General features: G+C 43.7%; 1 protein-coding gene across 2 annotated transcripts; it reads right to left on the bottom strand.

Moving 5' to 3' along the window:
- Positions 1-4,967: 4,967 nt before the first annotated feature.
- On the bottom strand, positions 4,968-20,959 carry USP44 (ubiquitin specific peptidase 44). Of its 2 annotated transcripts, none has more exons than XM_032199070.1 (6): positions 20,905-20,959; positions 15,026-16,540; positions 7,225-7,423; positions 6,611-6,719; positions 5,643-5,848; positions 4,968-5,251 (listed from the first exon to the last, which is right to left on the bottom strand). In XM_032199070.1, the coding sequence occupies exons 2-6, from the start codon at positions 16,457-16,459 to the stop codon at positions 5,055-5,057; spliced, it is 2,145 nt and encodes a 714-aa protein (XP_032054961.1). In that variant the 5' UTR covers positions 16,460-16,540; positions 20,905-20,959; the 3' UTR covers positions 4,968-5,054. The 2 variants fall into 2 exon arrangements, with proteins under 2 accessions (XP_032054961.1, XP_032054969.1); XM_032199078.1 differs by lacking the exon at positions 20,905-20,959 and adding an exon at positions 19,099-19,155.
- Positions 20,960-21,207: the final 248 nt, after the last annotated feature.

Genomic DNA, 21,207 nt, shown 5'->3' with positions numbered 1-21,207 from the left:
TTTGCCGTTTCTTCTCTCGAAACTGGAACTCTCTCGTCTTTAAACTGAAACTCTTAGCCTTAACTTAAGGTTTTGCATTTTAATGTTGTATTCAGTTTGTGGCAAGGTTTTGGTAGCGGGGGGCTGCTGGGGTGGTATCTTTGAGAAGAGTTCAGGAGCTGCCCCATCGTGATTAGAGCTGGTTCCAACCTGCATGGAAAGGGAACCCCCCAGTGGCCAAAGATGAGCTAATGGGTGATTCTGCTTGTGCCTCCGTGATGTTTAAAGGCTTTAAAAAATCAAACCAAAACACTGCTGTGCCACTCTGCAGCAGCTGGCAGAGAAGAGACAGCCCTGCAGACGCCAAGGTCAGTGAAGAAGGAGAGGAGATGCTCCAGGTGCTGGTGCAGGCTGTTCCCGAGCAGCGCGTGGAGGAGCACCGTGCATCAGATAACCACGCTGCAGCCCATGGAGGACCCCACCTTGGAGCAGGTGCATCTGGCCTGTGGAGAGCCCACACAGGAGCACTTCTGGCAGAAACTGTAGCCCACAGAAAGCCCACATGGGACTGGGTTTCATGGCGGGAACTACAGCCTTGGGGGACTCATGCTGGAGCAGCTGTGAAGAGCTACAGCCTGTGAGAAGTTCATGCTGGAGCAGTTTGTGAAGGGCTGCACCCCACAGGAGGTAACCCGCATGGAGCAGGAGAAGAAGGAATGGCAGGGATGAGGTGTTACGAGCTGACTGCAACATCCATTCTTTGTCCCTCTGTGCTGCTCAGGGAGGGAGGAGGCAAAAGAATTGGGACTGAAATTGAGCCTGGAGATGAGGTGTCTTTAGTTTGCTTGTAGTTTTTATTCTCCTACTCTGTTACTGGGCAATAAATTAATTTAATCTTCCATAAGATAAGTCTGTTTTGCTTGTGAGTGTAACTAGAGAGCGAGCTCCCTGTCTTTATCTCAACCTACGAGTTGCTTCATGGTGTTTTCTTCCTCTGCCTTGCTGAGGGAAGGGAGAGTGGCTTGGTGGGTACCTGGTGGCTGCCCAAGGTCAGCCCAGCACAATTGTTTGAGTGGTGTTGTCTGTGCTGGGGGTCAGGGCAGTAAGTTATCCCCTTGTTCCAGGACAGAACATGACAACTAAAGTAGAGATGTGTGATACAATTTGGTTTTGAGTATGGCAGGCTTCAGTTTTGACATTCTCTGTGTTGGAAGGTGCCTGCGTTCTGTGGTCTCCGCTGCTGTTACCAGCAATGTGCAACTTCTTGCTGAAGTCTACCTGTGAGTATGTTTCTATCCCGTTATATCCTTTGTCACGGGTGTGCCCTTTTGCATGGAGTGAAATTTCCTTTGATGTGGTTCCCTGTCTCCTTAAAGCACACATTACATTGGACCAGTTGTGGGGAAAATGAAGATGTTCCTTTTTTTTTTCCCCTGACTGTTGGAAGATATTTCATACAGCAAATTGATCGGAATATCTGGTATTTCCTTGACATGAGGTCATTATCTGTCTGCTGGCGAATCTCATTTGCAAACCTGAATTAAATCCCATGGCTCTCCAGGCCTAGATCGCAGTCTGCCTTCCAATGCTGTATGTTAACCTTAGGGCTCTCATATTTAAAATTTTACATAGTTACTGGTAACAAAAATGAGAGCTGCTTTACTAGGTCAGTAGTACTGCCTTAAGTGTAATTGCTTAGGAAATAGGGAGACTTCACCTGCTCCTTTGTGGTGACAGCCTGTGTTTAGTTGTAAAGTTTGTATTATTTTAGAACCAGCATTTCTTTCCCTCTTTGCATTTTGGTAAGAGCTGCATTTAGCTTTTAAAGCTGCGGTATGGGAGCTGAAGTTCGGTGTCATGTACTGTATGATGTTTAAGCATATTAGATATAAGCGTTTTGTTTTTATCTGTGTATCGCTTAAACTGTAGTGCTTGTAGAAACATGTAATAGGATACTGAAATTTGTATTTGTTGTTGCCATGTGGGAGTATTGGCATCTCAGCAATGAGTTCAAAGTAATCTGAGCAGCTGTGTGGGCACGTCTCTCAGCTTCCCAGCACACAGCAGCAAGTGCCTGTGCTCGTACGTCGCAGAGTAAAATCTGGCATTAGAGAGGATCTGTGATGAGCAGGGCTGCTGGATGCGGTGGCTGATGCTATTTTTATTTATGCTAACAGGGCCGTACTGCTGATGCGCTTTTTGACTCAATCCAAACAGCTTCTGCTAGCATTCAGTTTCCAGCTCGCTCACCCTATTTTTGTAACAAGCGTGGTTGCTGCAGATACTGCTAAAAACAAGGATGCCAAGCCCACCTCAGGTCTCAGTCACTGCTTGCAGATGTCTCACTAGCCTGTTAGCAGCTCATTGGCATTTGTTCCTACAGTTTAAAGCTTTTTTTCATTTTCATGAGGAACACTTGGTACTGCAGCTCAGAGATGTGTTTTCCTCCTTTTGTCTCTTCTTTCCCCAGAACCAAACAGGAAGATCCAGACTAGCACAATTACTTGGAAAGATGGGCCTAGTCTTGTAACTTTTTGATGTACTTACTGTTTGCTAATCCACACATGGAAGTGGAATATCATGTGTAACCAATCCTGGCGGAAATGGCTTGCATCTGTTGCACCCTGCCTCAGAAGAATACACCAGGATTATTTGTTTCTATTAACTTTAATTGAGTTTGTCTGGATGCACGCTTCCTGTGCTGCTCCCCATTCTGCATTTACATGCCGGAGGTGAAAGCAAGCTCTATTTTCATGTCCTTGCACCACATACAAAAAATATTCCTCTGTGCTTTCATGATCCTCAGGCTGCCTTTTCCTATTGCTGGAAGTAATCACAAAGTCCTCACAAAGTCCTGGCCATGCTGTCTGATAACTGGACATCACTGTCTTTGTCACTTGATGAAACCAAAGTTTATCAAAGACTTTTCAGTCAGATACTGAAGTATCCAGAAGACTGGCATCATCACAAAGCTTCTCGAGTCTGTGCAGCACCAGAAATGGTAATGGTTTGTGTGCAGAGCACATTTATTACAAGTGTTGAAGCAGTGGGTGCGTTGCTTTTCATGCAGGTCTTGTGAGACAGAGATGTCATTAAGGAATACAGTTTAACCTCACGCGGTCTGTTCTGTTTTGATGAAAGCATTTTTCCAACCAGAGATTGATTTTAGACTCAACACATATGCATCTCTTCTTGGTGGGGGGGTGGCTGGTTGTTTTTTTCCTTCCTGCTTTTTGATCGCGTTTGAATACTTTCAGCCAAATAAGTTTCCTGTTACCTTTATGCAGTCTTGTGCTAGTTTTCTGACTGTACAATAACCAAGCTGCTTTGCCTTGCGTTCAGCTGCCTTAACAGCACTGCAGTGTACTGGGTGTGGGCAGTGGGTGCTGCCAGCCTGAGGCAGCCTTTACCAGTTTTTGATGTTGTTGAAGCCTGTCCCCTCGGCTTGTGCGAAAGGAGCGGGGTGAGGCGGAAGCTTTTGACTGCAGTTTGCAAAAGCAAAGTGAACTGGACTTTGACTCATCAGAGCTCTCCATAAAATACTTGCATGGAGGAAGGCAGAACGTAAGCAGGTAGATTTAGATCGTGCTTAAGCTTTGCTCTAGGTAACAGTAGTCCTTGGCTTAAAGAAAAGAACCAAGCTGCTGTTGTGCACTTAATTAGGATAGCAGAAGGCAAAGAAAGCTTGAGATCTACGGTGATTATGTGTTCGCTAAAATATAGCACCATTCAGTAACATAAATCCTTCAGTGCCGTTGTTATTTAACTTAAAGTTATGAACAAAACCAGTGTTAAATCAGTGACAGATATCCAAAGCAGTCGTGTAGTTAATGCCTCAACCCCCATTAGGCAAAATTTTTTAAATAATTTCAGTAGACACCCATCTTTATGTCCACATCAAGGCATTTTATTGAGGTATAAACTTTGCAGAAGATGAGGTAACAATTTGCATAGGACTTATGCAAAATAACTTCACAATTAAAATTTACGTGGCATTAACTACTGCATGTGGAGAAAGACTGATTCCCGCTTGTTAGGTTCTCCTCGATGCACACTTCTGTTAATGCTAGTGGTAGGACCATGGAAAAGGTACAGCAGTTGTACGAAAGCACTTTGCACCTGACTGGTTTCATCAACTACAACTCTTACAGCTTCTTTTTAATGGCTTGTGAAACAGAAAATGCTACAATTTTAAATAAGCTTGTCCAATTTAAGAAAGGAGATGCTAACAGTCTTGTCACACTGAGTGGGCAGGGTGGAGATGTCTTTCTTAAGCTTTCTGAAGTTACTGGAATAAAAAGGCCCTGGTTGTCGAAATCAGTACTTTGGATTTGGCACTTGAATTTTAAATCATCAGACTCATTAAGGCTAAAACATGCAAGTCTCAGTAAACATGCATTCTTGTGCTATTGAACACTCCTCCTGAAATACTTATATGAAAATAAGTATGTGCTTATTTCCTTAATTTCAGATTTTAAGGAAATCCATCAGTGTAGCTTTAGTGTAGCTCACTTGAAAGCCTGGGGAGAAGCCTGCACATAAATTTCATTTTAGTCATGAAGAACATACAAAAAGTTTCTTACAAAAAGTTCAGTTTCTATTTGACATGTAGAACATTCTTTGCAGATGAATGTTAATATTCTAAGACCTAGTAACAATTCCTGCAGACAGTAAGAGTCTTGATACCATTAAAACTACACTATAAAATGTACACAAGCATATACAGAAAATTAACCAGAGAAACATCAGTTATCCATTGAAAGTCATTTTTCTAAACCAATTCAAAAAGATTATCAAAATACAAAAACAGCTTAAAAAACCAGCCTGAGGTAAGAGTTAAATGCAAATGGCAATCTTTTTCTTAAAAAAATAGCTGTATTGAAATTCTAGTTACTTAGAAAGTTACTTACTGTCAATAAAAACTTTTACTAACAATTGTAAAGAGTATTTTACCTAATACAAAAGTATATAAACATTGTACACAAAGTCAGGAAGTACAATACTGTACTTACATTTAAAAATATATAGTTACGACAATTCAAACTTTACCATACACACAGTTAATCGACTTTGGATTAGCTGCTACTGTTCTCCACAGAGCAGTCAGCTAATTCTGTGTGCTGCTGACTTTCAGCTGTGCTAGGACATACTTTACCATGTCCGTTTGCCTGAGTAAGTCGTTGGCTGTAAAACAAAATGTAGGCTTGAGCCTTGCATACTTCTTCCATAGTGCACATGTTGAGTTTTGAATCATTGCAGTGTACCCAAAATCCTAGAATGAAGGAAGACACCACAGAAACAGACAAATAAAAACACATCACGACACTGTTTGGAGGCGAATGCATTGTACTTAATTAGTTAGTGCTCAGTCCCTTTTAAACAAGAGTTGCTTTGACATAGTATACAGTTTCTGTTGATCTAGTATATTTAAGTATTAAAAGCCCACCTTAACTTCCTCAGATTTACAAGAGAGTTTATAGCCAGAACAAGCTGAACTAGCCAATACAAAAACTGGACCGTGTTGGTCTACAAAACTGAAATTCTCATCCCAGGCAGTTCAGCTACAAGCAACTCCCCTTCTGGTTTCAAGAGACTGTAAATTTATCAGATTAGAATTACCAACACCTCTCTCCCACACTTCTTAATTCACAACTGGTTCCTACCTCCTTCTGAATTGTAGCAGTAGGCAGTGTAGTGCCCTGAGCCAAATCCTTTCCCGTGATGCATGACTACAGCGGATAAGTCATAGATAAAGCAGTCAGGTAGGAGAGTCTTGAGGGATTCTCTGCAGCAGTAAGGCTCCATGTTCAGCATCTGATCAAAATTCACATGCACACCGATCTTTTCACGATGATTGCGTCCTGACCACCTGGAAAATTAAATCACATGAGAACATATATTTTTTTCAAAAAAAAAAATAATACTGTGTTCTTAAAAGTTATCTTTGCTATTGTCTTTGTGCACAAAATAAAGGTGAATTTGCATATTTTTCCCCCAGGCTTCCTTTTTCACTTCTCCTTTATTTTGGGACCATTTGAACGTGTCTATGATACCTACTGTTCTCATCTTCTGAAAATCTTAAAATCTGACTGTAACGGTAAGTGGGAGGTATTTTCCATATACTCCAGGCCATTTTCAATTTTCTTCCTATTCAGGACAGATTCTGTGCCAAGGCCTGGACCAAGAGCTCACAGAGATGCAATCTTCACTTCCTTACTCTCAGGCTAATGCATTAAAGTAAAGGTATCTGGTTATATGATGGCTACGTGAGAGACATCTGACTGAATACAATCTCATTTTGTACATTAGTGAATATGAGCGTTCACTCTTGTTGAAGATAACGCTATTTTTACCAACAGAGTCCACAGCAGGATTAATAAGTTCTGATTGAAAAGAAGGATGAAATAATTTTACTATTAAAGTAGTAAACAGCTGGAATCCAAAAGGTCAATTCTCTACTTACATTGTACCTTACTGATATTTAAATTAAATAAGGAAAATAAGTTTATATTTCTCATGATAGCAGTAAATGAAAATTAATCTGCTGTTGGAGAAGATTGATGCCAAACAACAGAAGAGCAGGACTAAAAATGGGTCAATTTGCAACACTGTTTGTTGTGGTAGTACTTACCTAAACCGTTTCAGGTGTAATCGGAGAACCTGAGGTAGTCGACACACCATAAGCTGCTTCTGAGCTTCTGTGAGTATAACTGGTTTAGAAGAAAACTTCCTGCGTTTTGCTGAGGCCAAACACACAGTTACATAATACAAATCTTGCTAATTAATAGCCTTGTATTTCATTCTAAGATTTAGCCACTGTATTTGCGTGAACCTACATGGCTACCGAATGCATCTCCTTAAAAAGAATACACTCAAGAGATCCATTCTGCAAGGCTTATTTTGTGATTTTAGTGTGAAATACTTAGGGTCACTTAGGTTATTCTCCTAAAATTTAAAAAAAAAAAAAAAAAAAAAAAAAAAAAAAAGGATAGGTTCTTCAGATCCCCACGTGTGTGATCTGAGTTACATTAAGAGAAGCATCACACGTTAAAACATTCTTTGTACAATTCCCCTTCTAGACAGTAATAGCTGCCACAGTGACCACAGCAGGACATAGGAAAGACTTTCCTTTTAATGCAACATACTTTTAAGACTCATAGTATTTTACTTCTATGCTTTTACTGTCAATTTACATCATATTTTACACAGAGAACATATGTATGAGTACATACTGCCTTTACTCACTGTTGCACTGATCACATGCATATATCTTCCCTTCCAAAGCTTCAGTTTCTGTAAACTTGGCCAGCATTTCTGTCAGCAGACAGGGATACTGAGATGCCATCTCCTTGCCATTGCAGTGATACCTCTCAGGAAACTCCAGTGACAGGTCCCAGAAAGGTTCTATGGTATTGGATTTATTGTCGCAGGCAAGACACGTAACCTGTAAAACAATATTTCACAAATTGCTTACACTCAGAAGCTTACTCTGCTAAAAATGTACCGTAACAATAAGTGTATATATATATATATTCTTTTCCTAGAGACAATAGATGCAAACAAACAAAGAACAGAGTCATCTAACAAAATAAATGGTGCACCTAATTTCTTTTCTCTGAAGCAGTGTCTCCAACAGTGTTACCACAAATGGCTAAGTGTTCCTATGTTTTACTGAGAAACAAAAGAAGTGTCAAAATGGTCTGTCTGGCACTGTCCAAGAGAAATCAGCTGGCAGAATCACGAGTCTTTTCTCTAAAAAGAAATACTCCAAAACAAAAAAATTATATGAAAGAAAGAAACTATAATTTAGGTTAATTAAAAAAAAAAAAAAAAACACAGCTCAGGATTTTAAAGGCGTATCCTTCTTACTTTGTAAGTCTTCCAGGGAAGCCTGGATTAGGAAGCACACTTCTTCAAAGAAAAATTAACAGGCAAAAATAAATTATTTCTTCTTTCAGTAAGAGGATCCATCGTCACACTAGGGAAAGGACAAGCAGTAAGACAACATAAATAAAATATCAAGAAGTGAAGTGAGTCTACCTCAAAATGCAGATAATACAGATGCAGACAATGTACGAAAATATTTAATATTTAGGAAAGTAAGTTAAAAGCAGTAGCTCTTCTAAGCTAGAATGGCAACATATTAGGATTTGATTTGCAATACAATCTTCTAAACACCAGCTTGAGCTGCTAATAGAAGAGCATCACATCATTTTTATTCTTCCTCCAGCGGACCTCCACCTTTCTGTGATCCATGTGAATGAGCAATTTCTATCACCAGTTGAAGCTGCTACTATTTGGTAGTGAAACTCCATATAGACTGTAACAAACATAGCTCATAAAGGTTATAAAGAAATGTCAGTAAATCTTAAGCGTGTGGGAGACTAAAAAGTTCCCCTTCATACGTTCAGTGCAATAGTCAAAGTACAATACAACCCTAAAGAGTAATTACAGAAGTTTTCTATTGTTAGGAAAGTATTAATTGGCTTCAAAGCTGTTCTTGACCACTACCACAAGCAGCTCTAACCTTGCTGCTCTAGTATACATGCCTTCTGTAAAACTCTGTGTCAAGCTGGATTTTAATTGAGCTCAGATAGGTAAATAGCTTTCACAAAACTTCCATAAGCATCCAACACGCTCCCAACTCTTCCCAACAATTGAACTTTCCCATGGAGGACTACAGGAACTCACAATTTTCATATCAGACCTACTGTCAAGATAGCTGTTACTTATCAGCTCAGAAAACTGCAATGAAACACCACCACTCCTGCTCTACACTAAGTGGAGTATCAATGGAATATGCAAGTTTGCAACCACAAGGGCAAACAATTGCCAAATACCATCTCTATAAGCACGCTTCCTATTTAAGGAAACACCACAAGCTGCTTGGAACAACTAATGCAAAGACGTAGCAAAAAAGGAATGGAGATCCGTGAGGGATTCAAGTATCATCATCACGCAGGCGTGCCTCAACGCTGCTGGGTCTGCAGTTAGGTTAGCAAGCTTACACGAATGTGAAGATGCACTGTTGGGTTTGAGAGCTCCTTTATTTCCCTGTGGAGATTTGCTGTTACACAATTATTCACCCTGCTTTGCTATTTCATGACCATTAACATAAAGGCAAATCTGTCGCCTCATGGTACCTTCCTTCTAGCTATTCTTGTGAGCAATTCTTTATTTAATACATTTATTAGCCACAGCAGCTTATATCCAATCTATGCATTAGCTTCCTAATGCACATGGACGTCTGTGTACAGGCACACGTGTTTAGCACCAGCGTTAGGAAAGCTGTTAGCTGCTCTAACTTCTAAGAAGAGAACGTCTCTGTCTTGTTCTTAGAAAACAAAACTTTGAACTTACATGGCAGAAAAGAGGAGAATCTTCCGTTTTAATTTACACTGACAGGAGCTCCTTTTGTAAGTGCTAACATCTGGCAACGTTTCAAAGCCACAAACTATTAGTAATTCAGAGCTGGAATCTAGACTTGGAGACAAAATGATATGTTTGGCCACAGTTCAAACTAACTCCTGCATAAACACAGAATGACTAATAGATTTCTGCTGTACAAATGGGTGATTTTGTTGAGCCAAAAGTTTGCTTGATTGACAAGTTACTCAAGCAAGATTTTGTTGAACTTGAATGCACACTGAAGATTAATGGGCTTAGGATGAAGTACACACATGAACAAAGAATGGATCATTTTAACAAGCTCTGAGGTTTTAAATTTAGCATGCCACGTTAATAACCTAGGTTATTTTAAGATCCTCTTTCCCAACTAGTTAATAAACGCTATCCCAGAGTAAAAGACATGTAATTGGTTCAGCTTCCAAATTCTGCTCCTCAGAAAAGAGAAGCTGGTGCAAGTGTTGCTTCTCATCCCCTTGTGCAACTGTGAGCAAAGCTGCTTCGTGCTGGCTGACTTCTATCCTGATGCAGAGCTCCAGTTATTTCCTCAAATGCAAGACACTCCTCCCCGACACGCCTCCCTGGCTGGGTGCTGCAGAGCTGGGCTGCTGGGAGCTACCCGGGATTTGCAAATTCCCAAACAGCCAAGTACCCCGGAGTATTCGAATAACCATGCGGCCAGCCCCGCCAGCCACTGTGCAGCAACTGCTCCTGCACACACACACACTGGGTGCTAAATGAGATGTAAATGGAGGCTGGAACAAAGATCAAAACTATTTTTCTGAGCCAGGCCTGGCGCAACAAGGAGGAGGATCCTTCCCTCCCGTGGAAGCCACCTGTGCCAGTCCTCTGGCGATGCTCCCACCACTTCTGCTGCTGCTCCAGCGGGATCCCCTCATCTCACGCTCCACCAGCACTCACACAGCACAACCCACGTGTTGTTTTTGCACTGAAAGTGTTAAAACTGTATGAACTGCAGAAAGGTAGGTGGAACCAGATGAGAGATTAAAAAAAAAAAAAAGAAGAAAAAAGAAACAAAGACAAATATGAACTCAGAGAGCCGGTAAAATCTTTTTGCATCTGTCCAAAATCTTTTCTTGGTGTGAGTATTCATGAGAGTAAAAGGGAAGTGAATTCGCTTACTTTTCATTGCTGTATTTTACAAATTCAGAGTTGAATTTCACCTCACTGTTACATTCAGTACCTGCTTTTTTAGGAAGTCTTAATGTTGCCATTATAACAAAATGACATGAGAAGCCTACATTTAGAAAGCAAAGAAGGTAAACTACTGCTTTTAGCCGGCTGAAATCCCTGCTTTATGCTCTGCCCCAACCATCCTCCTCCTCCTCTCCTGCCTTGTAAGGCGGGCGCTACGTACAATTGTTTGGTTAAAGCTCAGCATTCAACCATGGGCCAAAGGCCAGCCTGAAAAGAGCTGGATCGGATTGCTTGATTCAAGCTAAGCACGGAGGCCACTCAGACAAGCATCACTGAGCCCGCAATGATTTGATGGACAGCCACTGCCCCGGGTGGCATTCAGCCTAAACGCAGCCGAAGGAAATGGTTAACATATTGCTGCAGCAGGAGCAGCTCTGCTTTGCTTATGGTCCCTACAACACCAGCATGGAAGAAAGGCAACTGTTACCATCCCTGCTCTAAGCGCAGTAAGATGGGCAGCCCCATTTCTGGGCTTCCACTGCTACCGAGGTTTTCACAAGATAGGAAATACCCACACAAAAAGCAGCGCAGTTTTTCCACAGCAAAGTAATCCAGGGGGTTTGATTGCTATAACACGACCTCCAACACCACGGCCACTCGGCGTTTCCTCCCTTACAAAGATAACCCGGACCTCGTGGTGCTGACTACCCCGTCATCGAAACGATCTGTGCTTAACAGAACAACACGGGCAAACTACGGCAAACCACGGTCTGTGATTCAATGGCCTGTAGAGATTAAGGTAAAAAGTCACCTTCATCCAGCTGGCAAGCAACTGCCCGTCCCCTTCTGACTCAGGCAGCAGGGAGAATATATGGAAGCACAGGAGTCAGCATGCTCGAGAGATCGGAATAGGAAAACCAGCCCATGGGTCGTGCATTGGTTTGAGTGTAAATGCTCCCATTACCGACCCGAAGTCCTCAGAGCCTTTACCAGGTTATTCGGAGTGAGCCTGCACACCCAGCTCTGCATCACAGCCCCCTCGGGCTGTCCCCAGACCTGCATTCACAGCACAGCCCCCAAAACCCCAGGGCTTCAAACAGCCCAGCGACCGCTCATTTCCCCTTTTCTCCGCAAATTCATCCCAGTCGAGCAAGTAAATGGAGCAGGCCATGCACAGGGAGGCTGTGCCTTTTGAAACTCCCGACACCATTTACATTTGTTAGGACTCTCCGGGCCCTGCATATCCATTTCCCAGGGCGCTGCAAACTGCTTGGCTGCATTCCCCCTTAAACACAATCAGCCGCTTCCCCAGGGTTATCGAGCGGATCCTGTTTGCTTTCAGGGTGTCTGGAGATAGGAAAAGCCAGCTCCAGACAGGTGTTGGATATTTAAAGGGTAATTACTGGGGAAAGAGACTCCTTACCAAAGGCAGGTTTGTCCTAAGAGGACACGGGAACTGCTCACAGCTTTGCTGCAGGGGAACCTCAGGCCTCCAGGAGCCGAGCCAGTGCCCTGCGCTTTCACTGCTGACCGTTACAAAAAACCTAAGCCAATAAAAACCAGAGAGATGGTAGCTGACCTACTTCAGTTCCTGACGTGTACATCAAGGAGCTGTGGATCAGTTCACGAGGTCAGTTTACCCCAGCACATAACTTCACAGTGAGCTCTTCTCCTCATTTTCCACTCCAGCACAGCAGAGAATGGGTATCCTTTCTTCCACAAGAGTACAAGCATGGAGGGATGGAAAATAACTGCTATTTTAATAGGCATACTGGCATCTCCTTGCAGTCCTAGCGGGGCTGAGGAACGGGCCACTGCTTCAGCAGATCTGCATCTGAAAGCATGGGTTTACAAGACGAAGGCTCCTTTTGCCCAAGAAGTACCACAGGACAATTTTCCCCAGGCAACCACTGGAGGAAGACTAGCGTGTAAAAAAAGGAAAGAAGAGAGAGGAAAGGCTTTGCAGCTGTCTCTGACATAGCCACAGTATCTAGGGGAAGTAAGGTTTCATAATCAGTACTGCAAAGCAAAAATCTTTAATCCTACAAAGCATATTGGAGTCGATAAAGTCGGTAAAAAAGCCAAGAGGCAATCCAATTGTCCACACACACACACACACGCTATTCTGGGAGTTACTCATTACCTGGTTTTGTATTCCATAAAGAGAAGTCGTAGGTGGGGAAGACTTACTTTGGATCAGCTCAGAACTTTAAAAGAGAAACAAAAAGAAACTCATCTAAAAGGCGTAATTTTGACAACACCTACAGCTTTTTCTGGTTATCAGAAAGAAACCTGAGCAAGACTCTCACACGTCCCATTTCCTCCCCTCTTAGCCCTGCACTCTGCACGGAGGTGCAGCGCTGAAGCAGGCAGCGTCCCTCTGGCAACGGGCTGATGGCAAGCTCCAGACTGGGGCTTCCCTGCAGGTTACGGCAGAGCACCCCCAAGAAGGGCTGTGTTTTATGGCACACGTGGAAGTAACGCAGAACCTGAGCAAACAGACAGCTTATCTGCACTGCAAGCGATCCTCTGTGTACTGTATCAACAGCAGCTCCCGAGGTTTAAAGGTCAAGTAGACTGACTTCAGCGCACTTGAGTATCTCACAGAATCAAATGTCTTTAACTAATACTCGTGGTACTAATGGGCAGCGAGTGTAACAACTCTGTGATCCTAAAATGGAAGGCAACTGCTGCACAGAAACCAGCTTCCCCGCTCCCCTTGTTCACTGAACAAAGATGTAATTCCAAAATATTCTAGATTAAAATCCCACCCTATTTTCTGAATAAAGGCAGCGGGCTACTGTTCCAGCTATCTAATATAGAAATTGTAATACTCTTGCAGCTTGTAGGTGGATAGGGTTAAGCACTTAAGGACAAGGAGTACGAACATCCCTTAAAGTGTTCGGATTGTCAAAGTACCACTTCTGTTCAAAAATCCCTTCTGTTCAAAAGGCTGGTGAAGACTGGACTGGAGCAGAGGAGCGAGAGCACAGAGGGAACGTCAGGAGGTGAAGTGCTGGACACCACCCATGGAAACTGCCCCAGGAGCCGGGGAGACATCAGGGCAGGCAGCAGCCTCACGCCCTTCCTCCTCTTCTGCCTGCTCTAGGCACTGTGAAGTTCGCCGGGGCTGTATTTTGCATACAGATCCTGACCAGCTGGGGTAGAAGCACTGAGCTGCAGTCACAGCACAGCCTGAGCGCGTTCAGTTCTTTTTCAGGCTCACTTGATGACACTTGAGTGAATTCTCACTGTTCCCCTCCCTAGTTTCAGGAAGGTGGGAGGGTTTCTAGCCACAAGCCTCTTCACGTAGAGCTAAAAACAAGTGAAAGGAGTGGTGCTAGCAAAATAATACGTCTTCAGAGCCTTCAAAATTCTTCCAGAAAATCATTTCTTCCAGAAAATCATTCCTATACGAAGGCTTGGAATGCAAACCAAGCCGTGACAGTATACTTAGGCAATTTCTTTCTTTTCGTATCAAAGTTAGTATGTTGGAGAGGATTGTGATTTTCAAATTAAAAAAAAAAAAAAAACAAAAAAAAAAACAAACCTTTGATGGTAGGATATAAGAGACTCTTCTACCAGCACAATCCTTACCCTGGAGATGTTAACTGCCCTGAGAAAACTAAATATGCCAGCAGAAGTGCTCTTACACTGGGCCAAACACACGGTAGAGGATGATCTACCCTCTACCCCTTTCTACCCTCTGCTCCTGTTGCAATGCGGTTAGTTTTTTTGATGCATTCAACAGAAATCAGCATTTGTTGGTTCAAGCAGTTCTCAGTTGTTTGTACACACACACACGCACACACAGTTGGGATGTGCCTAAGAGAATGTGGACACACTGAAGCACTTAGCAGGAAGCTAAGAAGAAAGCAAAAACAATAATAAAAAAGAACAGTCATAAAAAGAGGAAAACAACCATTGCCTCCACCCTACGAATTTGATTCCTGTGTTGACAGAGCCTTCTGTATCTTTGTGTTGTAACGGAAAGGATTAGCACCATTGTACATAGCACCGCAGCAAACAATTACTTTGTAGTAATGAATCTCAAATTCAATCTATTTACTGAAATAATACAAATGATTCCTTGCAAGGCATCCGTTTCAAAAAACAGCTGCCATTTATACTAGAATAACACCTTTTCTCTGGTATCACCACAGCCTACTAGATACTTGAAATTGTAAATTCTTTATTACTGCTTATCAGTTGATGTTTAATGGCAGTCAGATGTTTATCAGTAGCTTCAGGAAGGTGCTTTGTAATACCAAATTTATAACTTTTATGTTAATCAGGTGACTCTTCTACTGAAATCTTTAGGAGTACTGAGATGACCTTTCTTCTAAAATAGTATATACTATATCCTCCCCATCCTTCCTTGGTAATTACAAATTTATTAACCTTTGAAGTGTGCTGATCATCAACCAATATAAATTCATAACTACAAATCATTACAAGTCTTAAAACCATCATAAAAACATACCTGACTTAATAGCTGTCCATGAAAAATGTTGTTAACCACATTCAAAACCTGTTTTATAAGTTTTCTTTGAGAAGCAGGGATGAGAGCTGGGTATCTGGTCCCCGTAGTCTCCAGTTCCTGCTGCACTTTATCCAAAAGTTCACAAAGGAATTCCTGAGCATCTTGTTGGGCATATCCTCTGAAGGCTGGAATTAGTCTCCACACAGAATGCAGCATAGCAAACGGAGACACAAGCGCCCATTTGCCAGACCACATCACTTGAAACAGAGTATGCAGCTCGTGACAAAGAGAAATATGCTTTGAACTGGGCTCCCTGGGCTGAATAAGTTCCATATTTCTACTTTTTGATGCTCCTCCACTTAATCCAGAGGATAAACTAGACCGCCTCACAGAAGATGATCCCTTTCCTTTCTCTTGGTTCTCACTCACTTGTAATGTTGAGGCAGTTACTGAAGGGTGTTTAGATGAAGATCTGGTTTTACCACTGGCTGCCGTTGCCAGCAGTTCCTGAGTTTGGTTGAGATCAAGCTTTAAAAAGCATTCTCGAAAAATAAGTAAGTGACTTAATACCTGCAGGATAGAGTTCATATAGCACGTATTTCCCAGGTTTCTCAGTCCTGTTACTCCTGGAGTCACTGTGGGCCTTCGTTTAATCGGGGAGTCACTTATTTTTTTCAATCTTACTTCATCTGAGGTATACGTTTCTTTCAACTCTGCCACAGATTCCACGTTCTGTGATGCTTTTTGCATGCAGGGTGCTGATTTTGAGGACATTCTAATCTGGTTTTGTAAACGAGAACTCTTCCTTGGGGGCATCTTTTCCATCTCTTCTTTCAGCTGGCGCTTTCGTTCTTGTCTCCTCTTTCTAGCTCTGTCCCTTCTTTCCTCCTCCTCTTCCCAACGCTTTTCTTCCTCCAGAATCTTTTTTCCGCTCGGCGTCAGCTGAAACCATGACCTGAACACCTTGCCCATGAACGCGCGCCGCCTGTGCCACAGCGCCGTGAACATGCGGTCCTGATTCCGAAGCACGGCCTGGGCACCGTCATGCGCCAGGTAGGAGTCGTCGCTGGCCGCCATCGAACGCAAAGTCCTCCCGCTACGAGTAGTGCACTCATAGTTCTGACTCTTGATTGCACTTAATGTACTCCGCAACAGCTTTAAATCTCCCGTTGCGTTATCATTAAGAACATAATCGTCACAGAGATAACAGAAAACGTACAGCTCGTTTACTTCCAACGCCACGGGGTGACCGTTCTCCTGAAAGTGCTTTAGTGCATGTTCTTCGATGTATCTGCCGCAGGCCACGTGCGAGCAGCTGAGGCACGCCCACACGGATTCGGTGGTATTGCAGTCCACGCAGTGCCATTTCTGAGGATTCAGGATGGAGTGATCCTGGGCCAGTCGCAGACGTCCGATGTGCTTACACTTATCCATCGTTAAAACTGGAATTGCAGAGAGACACTAGCAAAACACATCGTCCAAGCTATCTTCTGTCCATGATACTTCAACCTGCAACTAAAAAAAAAAAAAACGTTTTAAGTTACAGTGCACAAATACCCAGCTGTATCACTTTGATGGCTGTCAATATACCTCACTGCTACCTGAGGTCAGGACCACGATCTTCATCCAACCAAGTCCCACCAAACGCATCATGGCAGGCTGTTCCCTGGAGCCACACTCAGCGTTACCATCATCAGCCTGACATTCAGACTATTTAGTTCATATTTTCAGTACTTTCTGGCCCAGGACTGAAGCATGCTGGCCTCTTTTGGTTTTTGTTTGTTTGATTTTTCCCCCCAAAGAAGCACTGATCAAGTTAAAATACACTGTTTTAGAATTTGGATAGAAACACAATTTAAAATGTTCCTATTAATTACATCCCTAAGCACACAGGTGCAGGAGTGCAAGGTTCACTTCAATTTATTATGTTTACACAGTATGACCAGTTTAGACAAATGAGACTTCGTATAACTCAAGCCCTTAATTAAGCCACACCCTTAATTAAATCACTGCACCTTTGTGCTCAAGCAAGCCCATTGTACCAGTGCTTTCTACAATAACATATTTCCAGATATGGGTACTTTAACATGTTATCCTATCAGCACTGGAGGGAAAAAAAAAAAAGAAAAAAAGAAAAAAAATGAGGGTGACAGGGAAAAACAGACTTTGATTTCTTCATAAGAAAGAAATACCATTAGATATCTAGCTCAATTTGCTGAAAACCTTACTTAAAAAATAGCAGTTTGAACATTTTTCTAATGCACGTCTTCAAAAAAAAATACAAAATTTGGCTTGCCCTGGCTTATATCCTTTTATAAGTATATCTGGCAGCATTTATTTGTTCAAAGCTGCTGTATTTGCTCTCTCCCGTAAGGTGCATTTACCCAAACCAAACAGGCAGGCTCTGACTAACAGACTTAAAGAGACAGTGATTCAGTCTTTGTTTTTGCCATCTTTCTTTCGACCTTACAATCTGGTTTGAGAGATATCATCTGGAGACAGATGATGTGTCAGGAAGCAATTATGTTTGATCTGGAGCCTTTGTGCCCACGATGTCACTGACTAGGAAGGCTGCATAGCACACAGCACCCATCACATCATACACAGTACTTTCCAGATGAAACAGTTGCTTCACCTGAGGAGGACCAAGCGCTTGTGAAACACGCAGGTTACACCAAGCAAGACCTAAGTTTTGCCATTACAAATACATACTGTGGACCTTGCCTAGGCTGTACAACATCCAGGACTCGAGGCTTCACAGATGAGTAAGCCAAGCTACAAAAAAATTAAGTGATTTAGGCAGCTCTGGATAGAATCCAAAGGTCTCTAAATCCAGCTATCATCCTTCAATACGTTAGTATTTCCCCACTGCTATAGTCCTGAAATGCACAAGAATAGGTTAACTGAGTCAGGAAAATGTCCATGATAGAGAAGGCACTATACTGGGGGAATCCTAGCATCTGACGACATGCCTACTAAGGAAGGCAAGCAGGTGAACAAGCAGCAGCTGGATAGGAAAGTAGCTTCATTTTTCCTCTGGTAACTGGATGAAATTTGTCATTAAAAGATTTAACGAAAAACGACTTGGATTGGTTAATTGTCTTGTGGCCAACATCTTTTAAGATGTTCTGATACAGTTAACGAAGAGCTCCAACAACTCTGAGCACAAAACCAGCACCTGGCCCTGCACGCCTAGTGTCATTACTCGTCATACAGAAAAGGTTGAGCCAGCTCCAGTGAAACTAGCGAAGTGCACACGGTTTTACACGTTAGTCATTTCCATTCAATTTATTTCGGAGCTGTTTCCAGTCCGTACTAACTGCAGGGAAGAATTTCAGGCGCTGTGGCCTCTGGGTACCCAGCCAGTACTTCCCAGGCTAAGCACCAACCCGGGCGTACTACGGGAGGTCAAGATCTCTTGAGTGCCACGGTCAACAGACCACAAAAATAATAGCTGCTGAAGGTTTTCAGCTTGCCAGCGTCCACAACATTCATTCCTTCTAAAAGGCAGTCTATTCACAGGCTGCTAATGAGATTCTTTTACAAATGTCCATACTACGTTTCTACTTAATCCTGTTTTTGTAAATAAGGCCACTAATTTTATCCCATGTCTTCTCCCACAGCTTTCCCCCAGCAAAGCTGAGCTTCTCTAACACTGATGTCCGTAATATGAGGAACTTACATAAATCTCAGAGTTGTCACGTATGTTAAATCCTCCTGGAATACTAGAGAAATTCTTACATAAAGTCTGCTGCAATGATTAAAAATGGTTGACAGAACTCAGAGAGACAAGATTCATCCATATGTTTTCGGGCTAACCAAGACAGACCCTCCTGCAAAACATATTAGTAGCAGTGCTTCCCAGAAGGCAACCAACAAAATTCCCACAGGGCTGTCGGATACAGCAATACTGTCACTCCGCGAGTCTGACAGACCAACCCTTTCCAATTTTCTTACATTTAAAGACACTCCATACCTTCTTTTCTTTTTTTTTTTTTTTTGTAGTATTATATTGTATTTTTTTCTGTTTGAAAAAAAAAAAAAAAAACAGCATCGAGAGCGATACTACTCACATGGCTGAACTTCAGCACGTATTGGACTGGGGACAGAAGCAGCCTGCTGATTTCAGGATGAGCGCTGCGTAAACCAGGGTTGTGCAACCAAGCTCTAAATGCGAAAGCAACAGGATTCTACGAAAGCGCAAGACCGACTGACGCCTTGAAGAGAAAAGCCCCAAAGCCCTTGCCCCCCGCCAGCAGCCAAGCCAGCACGACATCTTCCCACCTCCGCCGAGGCACGGAGAAAGGAGCCGGGAGGAGGGGGAGGAACCAGCCTGGCATGGGAGAAGGCAGTTTCTTTGAAGAACATGGAAAGAAAGCAAAATGCACAGTTTGGTCAGAGACACAAATATCTGAAAAAGACCACAAAAAAGCTAATAGTGCCAAATCGAGACCGGGAAAACTTCAGCTCAACGTGGGGCAGCACACTGACGGCATGAACGTTTTAAGATGAGGAGCACTAAAACACTAAATCAAGCGGGAAAATTTACTAACTTACAACAAACAATTTGCAAAATAGAATAGGTTGAGGAAAAAAAAAATAGGATTGAAGTAACAGATAATGGTCGAAATATAAAAAATACTGGATCTTGATTGCTACACCTAGTAGAAAACCGCAGCTGGGGTAAAACAGTTCAAGCAAATGCTACACTATTAAAATTCTCTAAAGAAAGTTATTCAGCACCAGCTTGTGCATTCTTCTCTCCCGAGGCTCAGTTCTCTGCACACACACAAAGAAATTGTGAATTAATTGACCAGCACTCCAGAGATCAAGCCCCCCTGTGCTCTTAGCACAGACCCGAGCAGAGGCAGTAAGCAAGATAACAAGCACCAACACACAGAGCAGCGGGCTGAAAGGAGCGAGCTGCCTGGGAAAATACCCATATACAAAAGTCTCCTTGCGCCAAAGTCCCACCAGCACTGAATGTGTACGGAGCATGGTATTTATTTTCACCGAAGCACGCCGATAAGGCTGAGGCACGGTTATTTCTTTAGCTGGTTTTACTGCACGATGGCTGGCAAACTACACTGCGGGGTAACTTGTTAGCTGAAAAAGTACTCGAAAAAAAAAAATAGTAATAAAATCAGAAGCCAGGACTATAGATGTTTTTCTTCCGTTTGAGTTACTCATAAACAAGAGATTCACTCTCACAGCTGTTAAATTGAGAATTATAACTCAGATAGAAACAGAAGGATATCTTTTTTTTTTTTTTTTAGTCACTACTCTTGTAATTAGTTGCTTGGCTCATGAGGAAAAAATCGAGCAGGATCTCAAGCGCTAGACTCCAGTGGGCAGTTTCACTGAAGTGTGCACAAGCATGGGTGGATGCTCGGGTGTGTGTCTGTGTGTGTCTGTGTGTGTCTCTGTGTGTGTGTCCCTCACTCGGGGGCAGGTTACCACCGATTTTCGCCGTGCTCATACCTGCTTCCCACCTGCACGGCGAGCAAACAGCCAGCTCCCGAACCGAAAGCTGTAGACACCGAGCACGATACGAGCCTGAAGCCAGCCGCCCTGCTCGCCGCGCACAGCCCTTTTTCCCAAATCAGCCCCACCACACACCGCCCCCGGCTGCTCCCCGAGCCCTGCAGCTCGCCCCCAGCCCTCACCGCAGCTCGCCGCGCAGCCCCGCGCCCCGTGCCCCGCTCCGGCAGCACCAGCCGCGCTCCCCGCTCCGCTCCTAGCATAAACTCCGCGCTCCTGCCGCCCCCCGCCGCTCCCCGCTGACAGCTCCGCCTGTCCCCCCCCGCTCCCCGGGGCAGCGCCGCCCGCCCCCCGCCGCCCCCCGGCTCCTCGCCCCCTGCCCGCCGCCCCTCACGCACCCGTCACCCGCCGCTGCCGCCATCTTGCGCGCCCCGAGCCGCAGCCGCCCGGCCCCGGCCCCGGCCCCAACCCCGGCCCCGGTCCCGGCCCCTCGGCGACGTCAGCGCCGGGCCGCGGCCGCCCCCCGCTCCCCTCCCTCAGTCCCTCCCTGCCTCCCTCCCCGCGGGGATCCCCGCTCCGCTCCGCCCCGCGGGGCTTCGGGGCTGTGGGGCGGGTGGCAGCCCGCAGGAGCAAGCCCCGTGCTGTGGGGAGGGCTGAATAAACTCTCGGCGAAACCTCGCTGGGCTGCTCTGTGCCTATAC

This window comes from Aythya fuligula, chromosome 1, assembly GCF_009819795.1.
Source record: "Aythya fuligula isolate bAytFul2 chromosome 1, bAytFul2.pri, whole genome shotgun sequence".
NCBI classification, from domain to species: Eukaryota; Metazoa; Chordata; class Aves; order Anseriformes; family Anatidae; genus Aythya; species Aythya fuligula.
This window is presented reverse-complemented; position numbering and strand designations above follow the sequence as displayed.

Bases quoted from the DNA above. Each gene is read 5' to 3' on its own strand.
- USP44 (XM_032199070.1), bottom strand. From the start codon at position 16,459: ATGGATAAGTGTAAGCACATCGGACGTCTGCGACTGGCCCAGGATCAC. The intron at 6,720-7,224 runs GTGAGTAAAGGC...GTTTGGCCTCAG, and splicing joins TGCATGTGATCAGTGCAACA to CAAAACGCAGGAAGTTTTCT. The intron at 5,252-5,642 runs GTAGGAACCAGT...CCTTCATTCTAG, and splicing joins CTGCTACAATTCAGAAGGAG to GATTTTGGGTACACTGCAAT.